At 41.0% G+C, this 25,996-nt stretch overlaps 2 protein-coding genes across 2 annotated transcripts; both read left to right on the top strand.

Moving 5' to 3' along the window:
• Positions 1–210: 210 nt before the first annotated feature.
• Positions 211–2,541, top strand: LOC149816250 (polygalacturonase-like). Its single transcript, XM_089987484.1, has 4 exons — positions 211–746; positions 1,122–1,411; positions 1,518–1,746; positions 2,000–2,541. The coding sequence occupies exons 1-4, from the start codon at positions 297–299 to the stop codon at positions 2,297–2,299; spliced, it is 1,269 nt and encodes a 422-aa protein (XP_089843610.1). The 5' UTR covers positions 211–296; the 3' UTR covers positions 2,300–2,541.
• Positions 2,542–20,053: 17,512 nt separating this feature from the next.
• Positions 20,054–22,445, top strand: LOC149816251 (polygalacturonase-like). Its single transcript, XM_089987402.1, has 4 exons — positions 20,054–20,586; positions 20,951–21,240; positions 21,407–21,635; positions 21,889–22,445. Exons 1-4 carry the CDS (start codon positions 20,137–20,139, stop codon positions 22,186–22,188), a joined length of 1,269 nt encoding a protein of 422 aa, XP_089843528.1. The 5' UTR covers positions 20,054–20,136; the 3' UTR covers positions 22,189–22,445.
• The last annotated feature ends 3,551 nt before the right edge of the window (positions 22,446–25,996 follow it).

Here is a 25,996-nt window from a genome sequence, read left to right on the forward strand (position 1 = left end):
AGAAACTGCATACTATACAAAGCAACAAAAGACTTGTATGCATATTGGGGTGAAGTTAACAAAAGCTGTTGATACACGAGTCCTTACTTTTACTTTTCATGACATATCAAAGAAAGGCGGCTGCGTGCTCAAAGGCACAACAACTGTTGACCCAATTTAGGGAGTGGTGATAGTGCTATATATAACCCTTTGGATGCCACCACCACCACCACTACTACCTGCTGCCATTACTAGTATTACGTCTTCCTCATATTTTCGTTTCCAGAGAGAGAGAGAGACTGTTAATAAATCGTAACATGGAGAGCTCCTTGTGCTTTCTTACCCTTGTCACTACTGCTTGGATCTTTTTCTTTTCCCGCATGGCGAGCGGCACATACGTATATAACGTGGTGAGCTATGGGGCTAAAGGGGATGGGGTGACCAACGACAGTCCGGCATTTCTCAAAGCATGGTCTGCGGCATGCGCTTCGTCGCAGCCCGCAACGATGTATGTACCATCTGATCGGCAGTTCTTGCTGCATCCGGTGTTGTTCACAGGCCCCTGCAAGAACAGTGATACCACTGTCCAGGTTGATGGCCATTTGCTGGCATTGGCTGATTACACAACATATGCAACTGCTGGTTACTGGATCAAGTTCGACAAAGTGGTGGGGATGACGTTTCAGGGAGGGTATTTGGATGGCAAGGGATCAAACTTATGGTCTTGCAAAAGGGCAGGCACTAAATCATGCCCTGCTGGTGCGGCTGTAAGAGCCTCTCTCTCTCTCTCTCTCTCTCTCTCTCTCTCTCTCTCTCTCTCTCTCTCTCTCTCTCTCTCTCTCTCTCTCTCTCTCTCTCTCTCTCTCTCTCTAACACACACACACACACATGGAAGTCCTCTGGATCTGATATGGGTCCATCCAACCTTGAGGCACTCCTACCATGCAGGTTTGACCCAAGGCCCAATCTAGGCTCGACTTGATCCGTTTGCAACTTTCAAGTAGCTGACCTAGCAAGTCTATATGAATATATCGATGAGATCGGTCAGTTTTTGGTTGCTCTCTCATCGATATATTCAAGTAGCTGACCTAGCAGCTATGTTATCTACTCACATCTTGTCTCATTTTGTTTTATTGGTCCAGTCGCTCATCTTCAACAACGCGAAGGATATTGTGCTGAAGGGCATCACCTCTGTCAATAGCGAGCTCTTTCACTTCGTTATCAACAGCTGCACCAACGTGCATGCTGAGGGACTCACTGCCACTGCTGCTGGCAACAGTCCAAACACAGACGGTATACACGTTGAAGAATCTATAGGCGTTACAATCATAAATGCCAACATTAAGACCGGAGATGATTGCATATCCATTGGTCCTGGGACCAAGAACCTGTGGATCCAACAAGTCACTTGTGGGCCTGGACATGGCATCAGGTGCACTGCAACCCATCCAAACCTTAGTTGTGATTCCTTTATCTTTTTCTTTCTGTCATGTGTATGCTAACCATGATGGCAATGCTTTTGTTTGTGCCTGGACCAGTGTTGGAAGTCTTGGAAAGAATCCCAATGAAGCCGGCGTGCAAAACGTCACAGTGAAAAACACAATATTCACGGGGACTGAGAATGGACTAAGGATAAAATCATGGGCTAGGTTGAGCAAAGGATTTGCTAAAGGAGTTGTATTTGACGGAGCTACCATGATAAACGTGAACAACCCCATCATCATCGACCAGAGCTACTGTCCGCACCAGCAGGATTGCCCTGGTCAGGTAATTAATTAAGTTTCGATGCTTAATTTATAAAAGCCAACTCCCAAACCGAAATGACTAGCTCGAGTCACTGACGAAAATTCTAAAAGATGGCTGCTTGGATTTTGGTTGCTTTGAACATGGCTTATAGATGATCGATCCATCGATCGTTATTGCTACAAGCACGAACATATGAAGATGCATGCCGTCTTCATCACATGATGGTTGCCTTACCCTAATCTAAAAATCCTCTTATATCTGTTTCTGTTTTCAGACTTCGGGGGTAAAGATATCAGAAGTGAGCTACAATAACATTATAGGGACGTCTGCAACAAAAATAGCTGCAAATTTCAACTGCAGCTCGATTGCCCCTTGTGAAGATATAAAGCTAACAGGCATACAACTGAAATATGGGACGACAACTGCTGAGTCCTTCTGTCGAAATGCATATGGGACCAGCGGGGGCGTGGTGCAGCCTCCAAGTTGCCTCAAATCAGAATCCATCTCCAGCACAATTGCAGATGCCCTTGGTCTACTTCAGCAATGGCTTCCCAAATTTGACTATGACACTTGAACGTAAGTAAAATAAAGATTGTTTAGAGGGCGCAAGCATCATGATATCGTCCTTGGTCCCCACGCATCCATTAATCTCAAAGAAGCAGCACAACACAACGGGCAACAGCGTGCACGTGGTATTTTGATTTTGTTCATTAGTGTCAGAGATATTGGAAAGCTTTACCGGGATCATGTATGATATTGTACGTGCCGGCTCCTTGTAACATCATCTAATTAGTCGTGTCTACTACTAAAGCTAAATCACCTTCTCTATGTAATAATTGGGGACTGTCTTCTGTGGATTGGCAGCCTACCTCCGATTCATTGTCCATCTAGGAATATTAATAAACCTTGAAATCTTATGTATGCAATAAAATCTCAAATTTGTTTCCACTGGATCGTTAGGTCTTTCGATTTCTTTTTCCCTTGTATTAACATGGATAGTCCTCATCATTTGAGTTATGTTAGTCGTTCAATTGTACAATCACTCTATTTCGGTCATGCATAGCATAAGGACCGATTCCAAGTAGGGCTTCAAACCGATCGGGTGCAGTCTGGATTCGACCTCATCAAAATCCAAATCCAAAGTTTTTACAGTAGATCCGAGTGCAAGCCTATATTTGACTAAGATTATTGTTAAAGTTGAATATGGATCCGAAATATGCATGTTACTAATAGATCAGGTATTCTGCCTGATCTATTAGAGTGTCTCTCTCTCTCTCTCTCTCTCTCTCTCTCTCTCTCTCTTCAGCAATTTTATTTTCCACCATCAACATCAATATTATTTTTGGCAACTTGTCAGTCGTCAAAACAACCCCTTAGTTCTCCATATGAAGTTGCCATCTGGCTCACTTTGCCCTACGAAGTACGGCACTCTCCTACAAAATGACAGAAGAAACAATGGAAGGAGGACCACATGTGACAGGTATTGTTCTCACGGTTTTCCACCTTATTTTTTGAAAGGAAAATTTTCAATTAGGGACCCACTAGGTGTTCCGAAAGTAGTCATTTGAGATGCGGGTTTACCCAAAGTTTGATTTTTTTTCATAAATGAGGCACAAAGAAACGGAATCTTTTAATTTTAATTCATAAAAAAACTTTTTTTTTGGTATTTTAATATTTAAAAAAGTTTCTTATTGAAATATTATGGAAGTAATGAAAACTATCAAAAATTATTAACAATAATGTCTATACGAATCCGTGTGATCAAACCAGTGTGTCTTTGCACGTGTCACTAAGGACACGCTGCCAAAATGGCGTGCTCCTGTAACACAGGAGTCAAGGAACCTTGGAAGAAACTTTGTGGGCTTTGAACTGCATACAAGGAACTTTGGAACCATACAATACCCAGTAGACTTTGAAGCCTTACATTACATGAGAATTCTGGTGATGTTGGCAACTTCTTCTAATCGGAGTAATATGAAGGATAGGTGCTTGCAATTGCAGTCTATGTGGTTCTGTACCTCATACACAACACCGTTAGCTAGGTCGAAGAAAGAAGCAGGAAAGTGCATGAGTTTCAAGAAGGAAAACCTCCTCCATGGGCTGCAATGGAGGAGTGTCTTAAGCTTGGGCTCGCCAAATCCATAGGTGTCAGTGACTTCCCGTGCAAAGAAGCTCTCTCATCTGCTCTCTTCTGCCAAGTTATATCCTGCTGTCAACCAGGTGTGACTTACCTATAACTTATTATCTCCCAAAATATGGTCAATTAATGAATGGCCCACAAGGGTTCCGCTCATCTGGTAGTTAGGGGTGACTTGTGAATGTCACCAAGTTACGAGATGTCGCAAGTTTGAAACCCACCGGTGGTGTCTTTTGCCGTACGGTCGAAGCAAAGTGTACTCTCCAATAGGGTTTTACCAACCGGGGGTCAGCCAATGTGCGGTTACTGATTGGGTTTCTTTCCTTGAACTATCCGAAAAAAAAAGAAAGATGGATAATGAATGAGGAAACATAATTAATAGAGGGATCGTACATTGATACAAAATAGAACCTCTAAGTAGGTGTGGGAAACTGGCCAGCCCGGCCCGGGCCCATTTGGAGCTTGATTTGCCGAGCTTTAAGTGCTGCCGGCCCCGGATATTGCCCGGCCCATTTACTAATGGGCCGAGTTTTGACCTGGTTCTTCACGGGCTCGGGTTTGAAAAGCAGCCGGGTCCAGGTCCTGCTTGGCCCGACCCAAATTCATTATAATGTGTAATAATTAATTACTTTTCAACTTTTCATGCACCCAATTAATTAATTATCTTTTTTTATAAAATTAATTTGACTAATTAGGTAAATAGTAATAGTAACCAAATTATTGTGTAATATATATTATTAAAAGATTAATAAATAACTCTGGCCAATCAGGCCGGTCCGTAGGAAAGCACAAGCCCGATCCACATACATAAAGGACCAAGATTCACCTGAATAGGCCGATAAACCTGAATACTTAATTTAACTAATTAGGTAAATAGCAATAATAACCAAATTACTGTGTAATGTTTAATTTTTAACACTATAAGAAAAATGCGTATTGGCGACGGATGCTATCCGTCGCTGTACATCTTTGCGACGGATAGCATCCGTCGCATAACCCTAGTTGCTAAATTGCGACAAAATTTATCTACCACTAATTTGTCGCTATGTTGCGACGGTTTAGCGACGGATTATGTACGTCGTGAATTCATCGTTAAATGAAGATCGATTTGGTTAAGCGACAAAATTTAATTTGTCACTACCATTTATCGACGGATGTGTATCCGTCGCTAATTTGGCGACGGAAATTAGCGACGGCTTAAATTCTACCGCAAACCGACAACTGCTTCAAATTGGCCACGAAGTAGTGATGGATAATATTTGTCGTTACTCCGTCGCTAATTTGTAATAAAATTTTTATTTTATTTTTTGAAATATTTTGAAACTTGAGAAAAATTTCTCGTACAATTCATATATTTTGCTTATAAAAAAACAGTACAAATAAAAAATGCATACAAATTAAACAGAAATGCTAAGTTAAGCAAACTTTAACTACCAAGTATAGTCCTTGCGAAGTTATAATTAATTACAAGTTTGTCAAACAAATTAAACAAAAAATCTAATCCTCGCCAAGATTTTGGGAATCATCCTCTTTATTTTCTCGATCTGCCCCTTCCTCCATGCCTCCATCAGCTCCTTTACGTTGATCATCTCCAGCATCCTACAAAAGAGAACCAAAATGTTAGTATTTATAAACAAAACATAATGAAATAAATTATATGCAATCCACCTAATCTAATGCAACAAAGTAAATGGCTGAATGGTACATAAACTAGTAATAAATTGAAGGACATTAACAAAATTATAAGGAAAATTTTATAGCAATTCAATCATGCATACCTGACAGGCACCTGAGCTCATGTTGAATGCAGATAAAGTTCTCATGTCCTGAAAAAAGTTGCATAACTTATTACGAACAAGGTTGGGAATGACATCATTTAAAAAGTGTTGCATTTTGTCCTCAAGACGCTGACAAACACCATCCCAAGACATATCAGGGTCAATAGGACATTGGTTGTTGATGCTGGTGGGAGAACTCTGTGATCCCGGGCTGCAGGAGGCAACGACTAGTGTGGTGTTCATGTTACTCCCAAACCCGAACAGACGACCCTTTTTGGGTTCACCTGTAGCAGTCACCCACACTGCAGGATCAAAAGACAGATGCTGAGTGGAGTCATCGCCATATCGTTGTATCATTTGTTGCTCGTATGACTCCTACAAAGTAATAATTAGAATATGAATTAAGAATTAAGAATTAAGAATTAAGAATTGCAATGTTTATGACAACATAATTCAAAGTAACTTGTATATTACAATGCTTATTAATACAATAAATACATATCGTTGTCGTTCTCGCCTTCTCTAATACAAAATTTCTTGTGCTCTTAAGTTTATGTGTTTCGACAAACACATCATTATAAGGCACAATGCTTCCTTTTTATGCTTCCTGCAATGTGACATGCTATAAAAAATCAATTAATAAGTATGCAGAAATACTTACAAATTTGATTTTATATATATATATATATATATATATATATATATATATATATATATATATATATATATATATATATACATATATATTGATGACTTACCATTTTCTTCTGATGGCTGTCAAAAGTCGTAGATCCATCTGTGTGTAGATGTGCATCAGGCATCACTGTTCGGTTTTGTGCATCCTTTGCTGAGCGATTTCGAAAATCATTGCTCACCCACTTGTCACATATGCCCTCTCAATAATCTCTCCTGTTAGTAGCCGACCCATGGCCTTTCTACTGCAGTGGATCATCTATCCCACCAACTGTTTCTTTTGCTACAGTCTTCATATTGTGCAGCAAGTTAGCAAATCGATTGGCAGCCACCAATAAGCTAGGGTCAATGACCCCATTTTCATAATTCTAACACGTTACATGTGCATTTAATTCATAACTCTATACCTATCGAACATACATAATTAATTCGAAAAATATCCAAGACATGCAATACATTCAAACATTACAATATATTTCAATACATTCAAATCAAATTGAAAAAAACTTCATGCAAGACATTCAAACATTGCAATACATTTCAATATATTCAAATCAATACAATACAATTCAATACATTCAAATCATTCAGATCATTAAGATCAAATTGAAAAAAACTTCATGCAAGACATTCAAACATTGCAATACATTTCAATATATTCAAATCAATATAATACATTTCAATACATTCAAATCATTCTAATCATTCAGATCAAATTGAAAAAAACTTCATGCAAGACATTCAAACATTGCAATAAATTTCAATATATTCAAATCAATATAATACATTTCAATACATTCAAATCATTCAGATCATTCAGATCATTTTGATCAAATTGAAAAAAACTTCATGCAAGACATTCAAACATTGCAATACATTCAAATCATTCTAATCATTCAGATCAAATTGAAAAAAACTTTATGCAAGACATTCAAACATTGCAATACATTTCAATATATTCAAATCAATACAATACATTTCAATATATTCAAATCAATACAATACATTTCAATACATTCAAATCATTCTAATCATTCAGATCATTCAGATCAAATTGGAAAAAACTTCATGCAAGACATTCAAACATTGCAATACATTTCATTATATTCAAATCAATACAATACATTTCAATACATTCAAATTATTCTTATCATTCAGATCAAATTGAAAAAAAATTCATGCAAGATATTTCAAACATTGCAATACATTTCAATATATTCAAATCAATACAATACAATCATTGCCAGTTGTATTTCACTAGCTTGTGAATGATTCATCATCACTTGTCTGACTTTCATACTCTTCTTCTTCCTCCTCCACCTCCTCCTCCTCTTCGTCATCATCTTCTTCTTCTTCATTTAGCGCCCATCCACTTCGTATATCATTTGGATTACATTCTTCCATGCACGTGCCATCAACCAATGGAGATATGACATGCATACCATGTGCGACATCGTGACTATAAGAGAAGTCATACATATCATCTGATTGATAGTATTCAGCCACTTCAGCAATCTTGTCTTCCTGTAATTGATCATACTCGGGGTATAGTTTAGACTTCACCTTACAAATTGTCCACCATTCATTTCTATCTGACTTCCTTGTACTCGGATATGAAGTATAGTACACATGTTGAGCTTGCAAGGCTAATATAAATGGTTCATATGTTTCAAATCTTGACTTACCATTCACCTCCACAATGCCTGAGACTTTGTCGACTCTTGTTGCTGTGGGATTAAACTATTGGCACTTGAATAAAGTTAAGCTATTATTTGTGTCTAAGTAAGTCAACTCCATTATTTCTTCTATAACACCGTAGTAGTCATGTTCATTTTCACCATAGTTGCTACCCTTGACGCACACGCCACTATTCATCATTGACTTGTTGACACTGTAGTATTTTATATGGAATCGATAACCATTTATGATGTACCCATTGTAACACTGCATAACTTTAGACGAACCATTTTGTAAATCACATATTCCTTGATCTTTAACATCACCATGGTGGACGTACAAGCACAAACAAGGACTATGATCACGATAAATTAAGTATCTTATTATTGTATAAAGGGAAAGAATGTATACAATCGTCCTTAGCAACTCTTTCAACCATGCCACAAATTTATTTTCATGTTCTTTCTGTACTTCTGCATTAGTGAGTTGTGGAAGTTTTTTTCGCAACTCCAGATCAAATCGTCTACACTTAACATAAACTTATTTTACTGAACCATGTACACACGTATAGAACTTAATGTTACGTATTAAGTATACTTACTCAATGTATGGGTCAATTGTTGAGCAATTGAAAAAGATATATATTTGTATTGTGTCTTGCTCTCGATCTTCCAAGAGTCTTGACCGGCAACTGCCAAATACATGTCCAAGTGGTTGAAATATAGATAATTTGTCAGTTACAGTTAATTGTTCTTCATCATCATTACAAGGTGAGCATGTGTAATGTGTTGGAATATGAGGTTCAAAGTACATAGATAAGAAATTTGAAATCTCTTCCAAAGTGTACGCCTCATAAATAGAGCCCTCTACTATTGCTTTATTCCAAACCTTTTTTTTGAGATCAAACATGCATCTGTCAACAATATACATCTCGGATTACAATAAATTTCTTAATAGTATTGAAAAGAAAAATTTAAATAAAAATATACCATTCAAATGGGTACATCCACTGATATTACACAGGTCAACCAACCCTAAGTTCATATGGCAAATGTATAACCACATGTTCCATAACATCAAAAAATGCTGGTAGAAATATCTTCTCTAGCTGACAAATAGTAGTTACGACAGATTCTTTGAGATTCTTTACCTCAGATACTACAACTTCTATTATGCACAATATTCTAAAAAATCTACTCAACTCGGACAATACCTCCTATATAGGTTTGTCTAATATATCATAGAATGCTAGGGGTATCAACCGTTGCATAATGACATGAGAACTTGGAATCCGTACTCCAATATCCTGCTAATTACTACCATGCCTAGCATAGAATCTGTATTCCAAAAATAAGAACACTTCTATTCTCATACATTAAAATCATGCTCAGCATGATTTCCAAACTCCATCAAAGCAGTCCTAGATATCAACAACTGAGTGAGTGTATGAACAGTAAAGTGTTGCATCTAATAAATTAAATAACATGTGATGTGTTTGCATCACTTACTCACCACGAGTATTTATCTGATTTGCATTATTTTTGTCACTTACTTAACACGGGTGACAGGGCACAAGCAAGATTCGTTGAGAAATCTGTAAGAAACATTATGTTAAAATGAAGCCATCCTCTGCCAAAAAGAAAAAAAATCAATCAATCCCACTACCCTATGTCGGAAAACACAAGGCAGGGGGTGCCACCCTCTGTATGAGAAATCAAGCAAGGCAGGGGGTCACCCCCTGTCTGAGAAATAGTAAGGCAGAGGGGCACCCACTGCCGAAAAAAAAAATCAGTCAACAAGGCAAGGGGGCTACTTCTGTCAGAAAATACAAGGCAAGGGGGCCACCCCTTGCCAGAAATCAAGCAAGGCAGGGGGCGACCCCTTGCCAAAGAAGAAGCAAGGCAGGGGGTGCCACCCCCTGTCGGAAAAAAAGGCAGGGGGGCCACCCCCTGCCAGAAAAACAAGCCAGGCAGGGGAGTGCCACCCCCTACCGGAGAAATCAAGCAACGCAGGGGGGCACCCCGTGCCAGAGAAACAGTAAGGCAGGGGGGCCACCCCCTGCCTGAAAATAAAATAAAGCACGGGGGGCGACCCCCTGCCAAAGAAGAAGCAAAGTAGGGGGTGCCCCTCTGCTAGAAAACAAGTCAGGCAGGGGGGTGTCACCCCCTGTCGAAGAAATCAAGCAAAGCAGGGGGGGCACCCCTTGCCTGAAAACAAAATGAGGCACGGGGGGCGACCCCCTGCCAAAGAAAAAGCAAGGCAGAGGGTGCCACCCTCTGCCGAAAAACAAGTAAGGCATAGGGTGCCCCCTGCCATAAAACATGTCAGGCAGGGAGGTGCCACCCCTTGTCGGAGAAATCAAGCAAAGCAGAGAGGGCACCCCCTGCGAGGGAAACAATAAGGCAAGGGGGGCACCCCCTGCCAGAAAAAAAAAAGAGGCAGGGAGGGTGAGCGCATGCCAAAGAAAAAGCAAGGCAGGGGGTCACCCCCTGCCAGAAAACAATTAAGACAGTGGGGCCACCCCCTGCCAGAAAACAATTAAGGCAGGGGGGCCACCCCCCTGCCAGAAAACAAGTGAGGCAGGGGGTGCCACCCCCTGTCGAAGAAATCAAACAACGCAGGTGGCCACCCCCCCTGCCCGAAAAAATGTAAGGCAGGGGGGCACCCCCTGCCAAAGAAGAAGCAAGGCAGGGGGAGCCGCCCCCTGCCGGAAAACAAGTAAGGCATGGGGGTCACCCTCCTGCCAGAAAACAAGTGAGGCAGTGGGTGCCCCCACTGCCAGAGAAATCAAACAATGCAGGGGGCCACCCCCTGTCGGCGATCCTGAAAGAAAGGGGGAAAAGGCAATAGGGGGTCATAGGGTTTACCTGGGAGACGCTGGGAAAGACAGCGGCGACAGAGACGGCACGGGGGACCATGACCGAGACGTCGCTGATGTGTCGACAACAACGACAGTGGCTCTGCTCGTAGGATTCTGCTGGTGGTGCCTGCTGAGAAGGATGACAGAGGTCGGTGAAGGGGGAGCGTCGACGATCGTGGGTTTGCGATCGAGAGGGCAACAGACGGCGGACCGGGGGGCGACAGGCGACGAGCCAGGGAGCGTCGGGCGGTAGAGAAGAATTGCGTCGGGCGGAAGAGATGAAACAGGTAAGAGAAAGAAAGGGTTCTAATTAGGGATTTGCGGGAAAATTAGCGATGGTCAAATTTTGTCGCTTATTTGGCGACGACCTAGCGACGGAAAGGCTCTGTCGCTGATCCATCGTTAAGTTGCGACGAATATTATGACGGAAAGCATTCCATCGATTATCCATTGCTAATGAGGGACAGATTGGTTTTCGTTGCTAATTTCGTAAAGGTTAGCAATAAATATCTTTCTCTCGCTAATTCATCGTTAATTTGTGACAGATTATTTCTGTCGTAAATTACCGTCGCTAATTAGCATTTTCCTTGTAGTGTAATTTTTATATTATTAAAAGTTCAATAAATTACTCTAGCCCATCAGGCCGGTCCACAGGCAGACCCAAGTCCAACCCACGTATATAAAGGACCGAGATTCAGCCCGATTGGTTGATAAACCTAAATATTTAATTTAACTAATTAGGTAAACACTAATAGTAAGTAAATTATTGGGTAATATTTATTTTTTATATTATTAAAAGATAATTAATAAATAACTTCTGCCTATCAGGCCGGTCCACAGGCAGGCTCAAGCCCGACCCACATATATAAAGGATAGAGATTCTGCCCGATACCTACTGGGCTGGAGCTTAAAACCTTGGCCCAAACTCGACCCATGACTAGCCGAGTCTGCTTGGCCCAACGGACAATCCGTTGACCACCCCTACCTCCAAGTAAAGTTAGTTCCTATTCAATCCGGTGATATGCCAAAACACGTTTTCTTTGTACTTTGACATCTTTATCTCCCGTATTCATAGCACTAATAATGAGGCTCACCAATGATGTCATCTACAGCTACTGACACTCACGAAACGTGATTAGGCGTATCACTTTATCCGTTCTAATTTCGAGAAATTTTTGATTTAGACCTACCGTTTATCAATTTCAAAGACATGTCTCTTTTTTTGGATATTATCAAATAAAAATCTATTATGCCTTGCCATTGCCTTCTGCCATTTAATTTTTTTTATTTTTTTAAATGGTTAAAATAATCTTCAGCCCTCGTTTCCACTGTCTTTTTTTTTGAGAGAGAGAAAGTGAGAGAAAAGGCAATTTCCATTGTCATAAAAGGCAATCATTTGCTTTTAATGAGTAAAATAGAAACTTTACAAAAGAATGGAAGTTGTGACCGTCTTGTCCATAGTGACAAATATTGTGAGATTTATGAAAATCTCGTGATAATATTGGGAGAAATTGCCTGAAAGTTTAAAACAGCAATTTCTCATGAGATTTTCAAAATATCGTGAGATTTATGAAAAAAATATAAATACTGTGATTTAAACACGATATTTACTTTTTAAATGGTATTTATTGCAAAAAAATCTTGTATTTTTATTTTCAAATAATTTTTTAATATTTTATTATAAAAAATAAATTTTATATTTTTTAATTTATTTTTATATTGTCGAGATTTTGCCAAAAAATGAGAGATTTATGGAAATTTTTCAATTTCTTGCGAGTTTTTGGAAAACTAAAAATTGCATATAAAATCGTTTGTCACTATGGTCTTGTCTAAAATATTTTAACCCAAGATTCTTATCTGAAACTTCCTTCAAAACCCCAAGCCTTTATCTGAGATTGTTGAGATGTTGGTACTTTGACAAAGAATTTCAGGTAAAGGGTGGGCCCAAATCAAAAAGTTTCCTTTGATTTTGGCAAAGGTTGATCAGAAGACTTCTAAAAGAGAATTTTACAACCAGGTGAGATGTGGGTGATGCCAAAAAAAATAGTAAGAGTAAAGGTCTCCCAAATGATGACAAGCAATTCATGGTGATTGCCATAGCATTTTTCTTTGGAAAACTTTTATTTAGGGCCCAACCTTTTGTCCATAATTTGAAATATGGACCATACTTTTTAGAAATTCTAGAAACGAGACAAACTTACCGTGAAAACAGTTAAATAGGGACCTCAGGTCGACATCTATCATTGATTCGTTTTTATTTCTTGTATTGTTCCTTGAAAATTAAAAAGTACATGTATATTCATTTATATGAAAATAGAATATTAAATAGTTAGAATTCTTAATGTGGAAGGACAAATATTATAATTGAAATTGTGATTTAACCTGAGTTAAAGAATAATAATCCTTGTTTGGAAGTTTCCAAGAAAACACAATCCCATATTTGGAATTAGGAGGGTGGCCCCTAAATGAATATTTTTCATTTTTCTTAATTTTCACCATCACCATCATTATTAATAACGATCACCACCAGCACTATTTTTGGCAATTGTGTTGTCATTGACAATTACCCCCTCTCTCTCATTGGATCAAAGCCATGGCTTTTGCCCATATGAATGGGGTATTGAGTATTGACACGTTTGGTGCAATAATTGAAGGGTTATAGTCGCTTAATAATATTAATTTACTATCTATTGAGCCTTTTGGGTACAGGTTGGGTCCTTGATAAGGCCTCCGTTTCATTGGCTACAGCGATTGGCGCAGTTTCACTATCAATCTTCGGGACCTGCAATGGCAGAAAAGCCTCATTTTCCAATGAATCCATGTCATGTATGCAACAATTAGTATTTTTACTGAAAATATATAGCTCCATCCTATTCTATATTGCTACGCATGCATAAAACGAACGTGTATGATAGTCTTTCTTTGAGGAGAGGAAAATTTCATTGATATGAAAAATATCAGCAGATAACAAGGCGTCATTTGTTGCCCAAGAGTACAATCAGTAATCAGCAAAGAGAAGGCTAAAGAGCAGGTTTGAATGAAGGACCAATTCTCCCATTACCATACCATTGAATGATCAATTTGAGCCAGGCAACCTTGACATCAAATGACACGTCTCCTTCAATCCTATCCATCTAGCAGAATCATCTAGCCGGATAGCTAGGATTGAATACACGATGGAACCCCGAAGCAGGTTATATGTTCCCCCCCCCCGAACAGGGCAGTTAGCTACATCTCATGTTCGGGGGCAAAGCCGGACCTGTAAAGAGGCCAATGAGGCTTGGGCCTCAGGGCCCCTGGCCCAAAAAAAATTTTAGGGGCCCATTTTTAAGGCCTGAGCTTCTCATTTGTTTAGAAAATGTTCGGTTAAAGGATTAGACTCAGATCCTTTACCCAACCCGGATCTGATTAAACATTAAAAACCCATACGCCCCCTTGTCTTCTTCAATTTTTATTTAATATAATATAAATATTTAGAATATTATATTTGTTTGATGTGAATGCAAATTTTATTGTTATTTTAATTCTTTAAAAAAAAATCCGGAAGCGCGGCACTAAACTCCTAATATTAATTGGGGGCCCATTTTTTCCCTCCGCCTCAGGCCCCATAAAACACAGGTACGGCTCTGTTCGGGGGTCCTAAAGAGCACCACGTATGTAAGCATGTGTGTCTCGTATCTCCATGTTTGTCAGCATTAATTAGGGTTGGAGTTTGATGCGATTGCAAAGTCTTAAGTACCCTCTCTTCCATTGGTGCCAAAAAAAATGACGATTCTTGAAAATGAGTGGTTGTAAATACTTAAGTGCCCCGAAGATGATTATTTGAGACCCAGACCTTATTCAATGAGGGAACTTATCTAAAGAGTTCACAGGTTCCGTTTTCATATCTGATTTTGTATTAGCCTTAGAAAACTTTGCCTCTATCCTTTTAGACTTTCTTTCCTCATTTGCTGCTAGCTCAACTTTCCAATTATTTTGGCATTCTTCTAGGTCTCCTTGTTTGACTTGATGTGCTACAGGATCCAATCATATTTGGATCAGCTCTTGATCCGTCTGCACTAGTTTCAAGAGGTTTAATCAAATCTGAGACCATAGGCGAATAGTCATGGTCGATTTTATAGGAATAACTCTTGGAATGTGCTTTTTTTTTATACAAAAAGTATGATTTTCATTAAATTTTTTTTTTAGGGCTGTTGATTTTTGACTTGCAGAAAATCTGACACACAAGTAGGGATGGCACTGGACACTGGATAGATGCAGACGACAAGGTCTCCACCTTCATCCCAGTACGGGTTTTGATTTTAACCTTCATACTCGGACCCCATTTTTTCCCGGGTCCATTATCGTCCTTAAAAGGTATTTTAGTTATTTTAGAAACTGAGATCAGGGACGGGGCTGAGGAAAGCATAAGTCCATCCCCACCTCCATCTCTGCAAGGATTTTGATTTTAACCTCCTTCCCCATTTCATGTCCTTCATCCCCGGTCCAAACAGGACAAGGTGGGGGTGGAGATCAGGTCATGCTGAAAATGAGCGTTTTCGCTCATGCTGACATTCTTGCCATCCGATTTGCATTTTAAAAAGTTCAAAAGTCAACAAAACCACGTGGCATTCATCCAAAATTCAAACAGACGGCCACGATGTCCGCATGAGCAAAAACGCTCAATTTTCAGCATGACCTGATCTGCTTCCTTTGATATTGGGGTAATGGGGTGTGAAGATAGGGATGAGTGGAACACGTTTGGGCTTATTCTGCTGGTTAGGAGTGCATCTCACAGTTTATTTATGGGGCCCATATGAGAGGGTACTATATATACCATGCACCACTCGTACGCAAGCTATTTTCCCTTCTTAATGAAGTCGAGACAAAACACTGCATTAAAAGTCAATCTTCATGGTCACGACGTCATAAATAGCTTCCTTCCAGCGATAATATCCATGTAAAACTTAGTTGTGGGGGTGACTCGCCTTGTTTAGTTAATTCTTGGTGGGCCCTTCTCATCGAGTGGTCTTATTTCCTTTTTATGGCAAGTGGTGACTGGTGAGTAGGGATGGCAATGGACAGAGGCGGGGGCGGTGGACAAGGTCTCCACCCCCAACCCGTCTCAAAATTTGAACCTCCTTCCTCGCCTCCTCCGTCCCGGCACGGGGATGGATTTTAACCTTCACCCCTGCCTCCATCTCCGTTTCATGTCCTCCATCCCCGGTTCAAACGAGGATAAGGCGGGGCAGGGCCCCGTTTCTCCTCGGTCTATTGCCATCCTTTAGAAGGATTGGGAATGGGACGGGGCGGGGCAAGGCGGGGATCATGACGGGGATGGGGTAGGGTGGGGGAAAGTGTAAGTTCATCTCTGCCTCCATCCTCGCACGGGGATGGATTTTAACTTTCATCCCTGCCTTCGTCCCCATCGCATGCCCGGTCCAAATGCGGTGAGGCGGGGCGGGCCCCTGCTTTCCCCCCGGTGCACTGCCATCCCTACTGGTGAGGCACGATTCAAATTTTTTTATCTTCAACAAGTGTGGGATTTTGTCTGTGCATATTGGCATTGCTTGGCTTATAAAGCTCTTTGTTTTGGGAATATATAAATATATATCACTTAATTGCTTGGCTTGTAAAGCTCTTTGTTTGGTTCAACTGACTATAGCATATATGTATGTTTTTTAAGACTTTTAAAAATCAATATCTCGCAATAAAATTTTATGACTTAAAAAACCTTACGTACTTTTACGTCGAAAAGACATGATTCCTAAAACTATGTTGAATACATTCATTGAAAATATATATACAATCTACAACCATGTATGTGTGACTAGGTCCTCTTGGAGCACGCTCTACATATATAAAGCAAATTTGGTATAAGCCATTCATTGTCTAATTCTGAATATGAATCCAAGTAATTTTAGGCAACATTCGATTAGCTGGATCTCGTATTACGTTCTAAGTTGGTTAGGGATGGTAGTGAACATGAGAAAAGCAAGGATCCGTCAAAACCCGTCCCATTTGGGGGTGAGGGTGGAGGACATCGGGAAATGAACTTGGGATGAAGGTGAAAATAAAAATCACCCTCTCTGTCCCTGATCTCCATTAGTAAAATGATTAAAATACTGTTAGTTATTTAATAAAATTACATATAACTCTTACATATATTCATAATACTAAATGGGAACGAGAACATGAACAAGGGGCCGGGACAGAGACAGAGACAGAGACGGAAATGAAGACCGAGACGATAAATTTGAGACCGGACAAGAGTGGAGGTCCAAAGTCACCCTATCACGAGGATGGAAGTCACTGTTTTGAGATGAAGCAAGGATGGAGACATTGTCCCCAGCACCCGCCCGGGACCACTGCCATAGTTGGTGGGTTGTAATTTGCCCATCTTGAAATAATGAACTTTCATGGTTAGTTCGGAAATTGGACCTTGACCTGAAATTCAGACTGGACCCACACATGATGGATGAGGCCTGAGACACGTTGCACACATAAACTTGGAAAACGTGCAGGAGATTCAAACGTGCACAATTGGTACAAGCAAATGGGGCCAGCCCAAAAATAGCTGATGCAGTATGAGGTTCATGCAAGGCCTATTTCATAATAATTCCTTGGTCGTATATAGAATTGCAGTTGCCTATCGGTTCTTCCCTTTCATAAGTCGGGCCGCCCTTTAAGATTAGGGATGGCAGTGGACCGGGGACAACATGGCTCCGCCCTGTCTCACCCCGTTTCGACCAGGGATCAAGTGCATGAAACAGGGATGGAGGCGGGGATGAAGGTTAAAATCTATCTCCATGCGGGGATGGACTTATGCTTTCCCCCGCCCCGTCCCTGTCTCAATCCCTGCCTTGCCCCACCCCGCCCCATCTCCGATCCTTCAAAGGATGACTATAGACCAAGGGAAAACGGGGCCCCACCCTGCCTCACCCCCGTTTGAACCAGGGATGGAGGACATGAAACGGGGGTGGAGGTTAAAATCCATCCCCAACCGGGATGGAGGTTCGGATTTGGAAACGGGGCGGGGGTGGAGACCTTGTCCCCCGCTCCCGCCCCGGTCCACTGCCATCCCTATTTAAGATTGTCACTCATTTCACTCGCCAATCGTGCTATAGATTTTTTGCCCAAAAACCATGAATCATAGGAATATCTGTTCATGTAATTTGTCAGTATGGGTGCGTATCTCTGCCTGTATCGGCCATATCATATCGGCAGAAAATGCTTCAATCCTGAATCAACCATTTTTTAATAAAACATACAAAAAACTTGAAATTATATTTTTTTATCATCATTTTAATGGTTTTAACACGTCATGTTTTAATTGACACGTAATATATTTTAATTATTTTTTGGCCAATTGGGAACGATTCACTTGAGTATTGGTATAGGCCGATAAACCTGAATAGATGACCAAACGTTATAGGGCCGATCGATACCAATACTTATAACAACATTAAAGCAGACCCCTTCGAGGTCCGACTTTTTTTTTTGAAAGGCAAGCTGGGGTTAGTCAGACCCTTACCAGTTATACAACTATACCATTGGGTTTTGAACCTGCAGTGTCCCAACACTAGGTGACGTGCACTAGCTGCTCCTACCAGACAAGCTGCGCCCGTTGGACACTAATGGTATTAGGCTACATGGAGCATGTTTATTGGTGGAACTGGTTCTACTCGTTGTCCCGTTGAAGTTTTCTTCCATTAAAAAAAAGAACCAAAAAAGTTTGCCATGTTTTTGTATTTTTTTTTGTGCTGATCTATTCATTACGAATTTAGAAATTGCACATCTGACCTTGCCGATGTAGTTCACGTCTAGTTTAGTAGAAACTAGCCCTTTGGTTATGTTTTCCAAACGTGTATATCAGATTTTATGAGGGTTAAAAAATCTAGTGCTTACATTTTGCTAAAATTTCACCTCACAAAAAATCATATTTGTATAAATATATTTCAGTCGATTCTTACTATTTTTATCATGCTGAATACATCCATGTGAGCAAATTTATTCAACATGAAAATATTCCACCAACGGGGGGCTCTGCTTGTCTGGCAGGAGCAGTTACTGCACGTCACCTTGTGTTGGAAGGTTGCAAGTTCAAACCCAGATGGTATGGTTGTATAACTGGTAGGGCTCTGCCTAATGAAGTTGCAGAACTATCTAGCTTGTCGACCCTAATTGACCGTACTAGATGTGTTTAGTATGGTTTTATTGTTTGCTCTTGGTCAAAACTTGGTATGTGTTTGTTCAATGTATAAATATGATTTTTAGAGTCATAAAATTTTGGTACATTGTGGGTCGTTGATTTTTGAAGCTTCTTTCTTTTTGAAAGAAAAATATTTCATAGCTTTATTTCAGATCGAAAGAATTACCTTACAAGGTGATGAGATGTCACTATTCAAGAGTCAAAATAACCGAAAGTCATGTAAAAAAAAGGTACATTCAAATCCCCTCATTTAAATTTAAATTGAAGGGGAAGTTCACGAAGAGCTGCCTTAGCAATGGAGATATGGTGATGGCTGTCATCTATGTGAACTTGGTGGTTTCCTTGCAGCCATATGAGTCACCATAGGATGAGCACGAACATCACCAAGCGAAGGTAAATTTTTTGTCCCCCGAGTTTGAATGTGTGAAGCTATTAGAACATCTCTTAGGTTGGTTGGGACATTCCAACAAAGAGCTGTAACTTCATGATTCAAAACGTTTTTCTACTGAACAACCCTTTTTTATCACATCTCTAGAAGCTATTATTCACACTTTCTCATGCACTTCCCATTAGAGCGCACGTTCAGGATGAGCTTAACATTGCTTATTACTTAATATCATGTTACTCCAACAAGTTGGATGTGAAAGACCTTGCATCTCATGATACATTGTGATAAGATCATGACCGTTCATTTTTATTTTTTATTTCGAATATACTTAATTGGTTAAGGTCTTTTCGGTTTTTGATAAGGCAACCCCTACCCTACAAGCTCATTAAGAAACTGCATACTACAAAGCAACAAAGGACTTGTGTACATATTGGGATGAAGTTAACAAAAGCTGTTGATACACGAGTCCTTACTTTTACTTTTCATGACATATCAAAGAAGGGAGGCTGCGTGCTCAAAGGCACAACAACTGTTGACCCAATTTAGGGAATGGTGATAGTGCTATATATAACCCTTTGGATGCCAACACCACCACCACTACTACTACCTGCTGCCATTACTAGTAGTACGCCTTCCTCATATTTTCGTTTCCAGAGAGAGAGAGAGAGACAGTTAGTAAATCGTAACATGGAGAGCTCCTTGTGCTTTCTTACCCTTGTCACTACTGCTTGGATTTTTTTCTTTTCCCGCATGGCGAGCGGCACATACGTATATAACGTGGTGAGCTATGGGGCTAAAGGGGATGGGGTGACCAACGACAGTCCGGCATTTCTCAAAGCATGGTCTGCGGCATGCGCTTCGTCGCAGCCCGCAACGATGTATGTACCATCTGATCGGCAGTTCTTGCTGCATCCGGTGTTGTTCACAGGCCCCTGCAAGAACAGTGATACCACTGTCCAGGTTGATGGCCATTTGCTGGCATTGGCTGATTACACAACATATGCAACTGCTGGTTACTGGATCAAGTTCGACAAAGTGGTGGGGATGACGTTTCAGGGAGGGTATTTGGATGGCAAGGGATCAAACTTATGGTCTTGCAAAAGGGCAGGCACTAAATCATGCCCTGCTGGTGCGGCTGTAAGAGCCTCTCTCTCTCTCTCTCTCTCTCTCTCTCTCTCTCTCTCTCTCTCTCTCTCTCTCTCTCTCTCTCACACACACACACACACACACACACACACACACACACATGGAAGGTCCTCTGGATCTGATATGGGTCCATCCAACCTTGAGGCACTCCTACCATGAAGGTTTGACCCAAGGCCCAATCTAGGCTCGACTTGATCCGTTTGCAACTTTCAAGTAGCTGACCTAGCCAGTCTATATGAATATATCGATGAGATCGGCCATTTTTTGGTTGCTCTCTCATCGATATATTCAAGTAGCTGACCTAGCAGCTATGTTATCTACTCACATCTTGTCTCATTTTGTTTTATTGGTCCAGTCGCTCATCTTCAACAACGCGAAGGATATTGTGCTGAAGGGCATCACCTCTGTCAATAGCGAGCTCTTTCACTTCGTTATCAACAGCTGCACCAACGTGCATGCTGAGGGACTCACTGCCACTGCTGCTGGCAACAGTCCAAACACAGACGGTATACACGTTGAAGAATCTATAGGCGTTACAATCATAAATGCCAACATTAAGACCGGAGATGATTGCATATCCATTGGTCCGGGGACCAAGAACCTGTGGATCCAACAAGTCACTTGTGGGCCTGGACATGGCATCAGGTGCACTGCAACCCATCCTAACCTTAGCCTTCTTTTTGTGATTCCTTTTTCTTTCTGCCATGTGCATGCATTATATATATATATATATATATATATATATATATATAGATGCTTCTGGTACGTATGCTAACCATAATGGCAATGCTTTTGTTTGTGCCTGGACCAGTGTTGGAAGTCTGGGAAAGAACCCCAATGAAGCCGGCGTGCAAAACGTCACAGTGAAAAACACAATATTCACGGGGACTGAGAATGGACTAAGGATAAAATCATGGGCTAGGTTGAGCAAAGGATTTGCTAAAGGAGTTGTATTTGACGGAGCTACCATGATAAACGTGAACAACCCCATCATCATCGACCAGAGCTACTGTCCGCACCAGAAGGATTGCCCTGGTCAGGTAATAAATTAAGTTTCGATGCTTAATTTATAAAAGCGAACTCCCAAACCGAAATGACTAGCTCGAGTCACTGACGAAAGTTCTAAAAGATGGCTGCTTGGATTTTGGTTGCTTTGAACATGGCTTATAGATGATCGATCGATCGATCGTTATTGCTACAAGCACGAACATATGAAGCTGCATGCCGTCTTCATCACATGATGGTTCCCTTACCCTAATCTAAAAATCCTCTTATTTCTGTTTCTGTTTTCAGACTTCGGGGGTAAAGATATCAGAAGTGAGCTACAATAACATTATAGGGACGTCTGCAACAAAAATAGCTGCAAATTTCGACTGCAGCTCGATTGCCCCTTGTGAAGATATAAAGCTAACAGGCATACAACTGAAATATGGGACGACAACTGCTGAGTCCTTCTGTCGAAATGCATATGGGACCAGCGGGGGAGTGGTGCAGCCTCCAAGTTGCCTCAAATCAGAATCCATCTCCAGCACAATTGCAGATGCCCTTGGTCTACTTCAGCAGTGGCTTCCCAAATTTGACTATGACACTTGAAGGTAAGTAAAATAAAGATTGTTTAGAGGGAGCAAGCATCATGATATCGTCCTTGGTCCCCACGCATCCATTAATCTCAAAGAAGCAGCACAACACAACGGGCAACAGCGTGCACGTGCTATTTTGATTTTGTTCATTAGTGTCAGAGATATAATTGGAAAGCTTTACCGGGATCATGTATGATATTGTACGTGCCGGCTCCTTGTAACATCATCTAATTAGTCGTGTCTACTACTAAAGCTAAATCACCTTCTCTATGTAATAAATGGGGACTGTCTACTGTGGATTGGCAGCCTACTGCCGATTCATTGTCCATCTAGGAATATTAATAAACCTTGAAATCTTATGTATGCAATAAAATCTCAAATTTGTTTCCACTGGATCGTTAGGTCTTTCGGTTTCTTTTCCCCTTGTATTAACATGGATAGTCCTCATCATTTGAGTTATGTTAGTCGTTCAATTGTACAATCACTCTATTTCGGTCATGCATAGCATAAGGACCAATTCCAAGTAGGGCTTCAAACCGATCGGGTGCAGTCTGGATTCGACCTCATCAAAATCAAAATCCAAACTTTTTACAGTAGATCAGAGTGCAAGCCTATATTTGACAAAGATTATTGTTAAAATTGAATATGGATCCGAAATATGCATGTTACTAATAGATCAGGTATTCTGCCTGATCTATTAGAGTCTCTCTCTCTCTCTCTCTCTCTCTCTCTCTCTCTCTCTCTCTCTCTCTCTCTCTCTCTCTCTCTCTCTCTTCAGCAATTTTATCTTCCACCATCAACATCAATATTATTTTTGGCAACTTGTCAGTCGTCAAAACAATCCCTTAGTTCTCCATATGAAGTTGCCATCCGGCTCACTTTGCCCTACGAAGTAGGGCACTCTCCTACAAAATGATGGAAGAAACAATGGAAGGAGGACCACATGTGACAGGTATTGTTCTCACGGTTTTCAACCTTATTTTTTGAAAGGAAAATTTTCAATTAGGGACCTACTAGGTGTTCCGAAAGTAGTCATTTGAGATACGGGTTTACCCAAAGTTTGAATTTTTTTCATAAATGAGGCACAAAGAAACGGAATCTTTTAATTTTAATTCATAAAAAAACTTTTTTTTGGTATTTTAATATTTAAAAAAGTTTCTTATTGAAATATTATGGAAGTAATGAAAACTATCTAAAATTATTAACAATAATGTCTATACGAATACGTGTGAAACCAGTGTGTCTTTGCACGTGTCACTAAGGACACGCGGCCAAAATGGCGTGCTCCTGTGACACAGTGCAAAGACACACCTGAATACTTAATTTAACTAATTAGGTAAATAGTAATATTAACCAAATTACTGTGTAATATTTTTTTTTAATTTTTTATTTTTATATTATTAAAAGTTCAATAAATTACTCTGGCCCATCAAACCGGTCCACAGGCAGGCCCAAGCCCAACCCACGTATATAAAGGACCGAGATTCAGCCCGATAGGCTGATAAACCTGAATATTTAATTTTACTAATTAGGTAAACACTAATAGTAACCAGATTAGTGTGTAATATTTAATTTTTATATTATTAAAAGATTAATAAATAACTTCTGCCTATCAGGCCAGTCCGCAGGCAGGCTCAAGCCCGACCCACATATATAAAGGATCGAGATTCTGCCTGATACCTACTGTGTCGGAGCCTAAAACCTTGGCCCAAACTCGACCCATGACTAGCCGAGTTGGCTTGGCCCAACAGACCATCCGTTGACCACCCTACCTCCAAGTAAAGTTAGTTCCTATTGAATCCGGTGATATGCCAAAACACATTTTCTTTGTACTTTGACATCTTTATCTCCCGTATTCATAGCACTAATAATGAGGCTCACCAATGATGTCTCTAAAGCTACTGACACTCACGAAACGTGATGGGTGGCAAAATCTGACCTGACCCGCCAACTCGCTTCTTAGCCGGGTTAGGGTTTGGCCTCAACGGGTTCGTGTCGTAAATGGGTCGACCTGCCTAACCCGTTTATTAAACAGGTCATGTTTGTGTTAGGGGTATGCCAACCCGCCAACCTTTTTGACCCGTTTAATAAACGGGTTAGGCGGGTGGGTCGACCCGCCTACACGAACCCGTAACCCGTATATATATATATAAACTTATCTAACCCTAACTCCTAACTTTACACATTAGTCACCCATCTAACTCCTTCCTACCCAGCCGAGAGCCCGAGACCTCTCCTCTCCACCTCGTTGCCATCACCGCACAGGCGCACACCACCACCCTCTTCTTTCCTGCCTCTTGTTCGGAACTTGGCTTGGCACCCAAGCAAAGCTAGCCCAACATTTTATGTTGTATGGTTTTAACTTGTAAGACAATTATGTTGATGTTGTCTTTATGTTTATGACTTTATGTTGATGTTTTATGTTAATGTTGGTAGTACAATTCCATATTGAGATTTGCAGAAAAAAAGTATAATATGTTTTTTTTTGTGTTTCTAATTATGTTATTCGGGTTAGACAGGTTATTCGGGTTACTCAAGTCGGTTATCATGTCCATGTTATCAGGGCGACCCGTTTAATAAACCACTACAAGAAAAATGCTAATTAGCAACGAAACTTTGCAACGGATTTTTTCCATCGCAAAGTTGTGACGACTTAGCGAGAGAAAGCTATCAGTCGCTAACATTCGAAATATTTAAGAAATTAGCGATGAAAAAACTTTCATCACCAAATCCGTCGCTAAGTAGCTACGGATTCGCGATGAAAAAATTATGTCGCAAAACCCGCCAGAGATGGAAATATTTCGCTAAATGTCACAAAACTTATGTCAAAAAAATTATGTCACAAAACTTTCATCGCCAAATCTGTTGCTAAGTAGCGATGGAAATATTCCGTCGCTAATTGTCGATGTAAAATGCTCGCTAGTTAGCGCCGGAGTAGCGACAAAATGTTTTTGTCGCCCATCTGTCGCTAAATGTTGATGTAAAACGCCCGATTAGGGCACAAAATCATTTTTTTTCTGGCTCTCTCTCTCACCCGCGTCGCTCTCCGTCGACCGCCCCCTCCCGCTCTCCGGCGACCGCCCCCCTCCCGCTCTCTGTCGACCGCCCCCTCCCTTCCGCTCGCCGTCGACCGCTCCCTCCCTCCCTCTCTCTGGCCATCGACCGCCCACTCCTCTGCTGTACCTCTCATCTCTGGCCCCCTTCCTTGCGGAAGCCGACGACTGAAGTCGTCGGTGGCCTCCAAGGTCGGTGACCCCTTGTCTCCTCCCACTACAAGAAAACCGTGGATTAGCGACGGCCTATATCCGTCGCTAAACTGTTTAGCGATGGATTAGCGATGGATAGAGGCCATCGCGAATTTTTGCTCGCTAATTAGCGGAAAAACTTATTTGTCTTTAATTTCGTCGCTAATTTGCGACAGATTAGCGATAGACATTATCCGTCGCTAATCTGTCGCTAAATTTAAAAAAAATAAAAAAAATTAATCCCTGTCGAGCGGTATTCTGACAACACTAACCAGACTTATACCGCACCCGACAGGCATTGCATGCACAGAACGATCGCTCTGCCTCATCGCCAGACTTGTATCGTCCTCCGTGAACCAGTGCTCTCCGGCATTGCCGTCCTCCGTGAACCGGCGTTGCCGTCCTCCATGAACCGGTGCTCTCCGGCGTCGCCGTCCTCCATGAACCGACACCATCATCTTCCGTGAACCGGCGTCGCCGTCATCCTCCATGGACCGGCGTCGTCGTCCTCCGTGAACCGGCTCCGATGTCCTCCAGCGATCGTCGACTGTCCTCCGTCGTCGCCGTCCTCTGTGA

The sequence above is a fragment of the Nuphar pumila genome, chromosome 14 (assembly GCF_984573655.1).
Source record: "Nuphar pumila chromosome 14, dmNupPumi1.hap1.1, whole genome shotgun sequence".
Lineage (NCBI taxonomy): Eukaryota > Viridiplantae > Streptophyta > Magnoliopsida > Nymphaeales > Nymphaeaceae > Nuphar > Nuphar pumila.

Bases quoted from the DNA above. Each gene is read 5' to 3' on its own strand.
- LOC149816250 (XM_089987484.1), top strand. From the start codon at position 297: ATGGAGAGCTCCTTGTGCTTTCTTACCCTTGTCACTACTGCTTGGATC. The intron at 747-1,121 runs GTAAGAGCCTCT...TTATTGGTCCAG, and splicing joins CATGCCCTGCTGGTGCGGCT to TCGCTCATCTTCAACAACGC. The intron at 1,412-1,517 runs GTGCACTGCAAC...TGCCTGGACCAG, and splicing joins GGGCCTGGACATGGCATCAG to TGTTGGAAGTCTTGGAAAGA.
- LOC149816251 (XM_089987402.1), top strand. From the start codon at position 20,137: ATGGAGAGCTCCTTGTGCTTTCTTACCCTTGTCACTACTGCTTGGATT. The intron at 20,587-20,950 runs GTAAGAGCCTCT...TTATTGGTCCAG, and splicing joins CATGCCCTGCTGGTGCGGCT to TCGCTCATCTTCAACAACGC. The intron at 21,241-21,406 runs GTGCACTGCAAC...TGCCTGGACCAG, and splicing joins GGGCCTGGACATGGCATCAG to TGTTGGAAGTCTGGGAAAGA.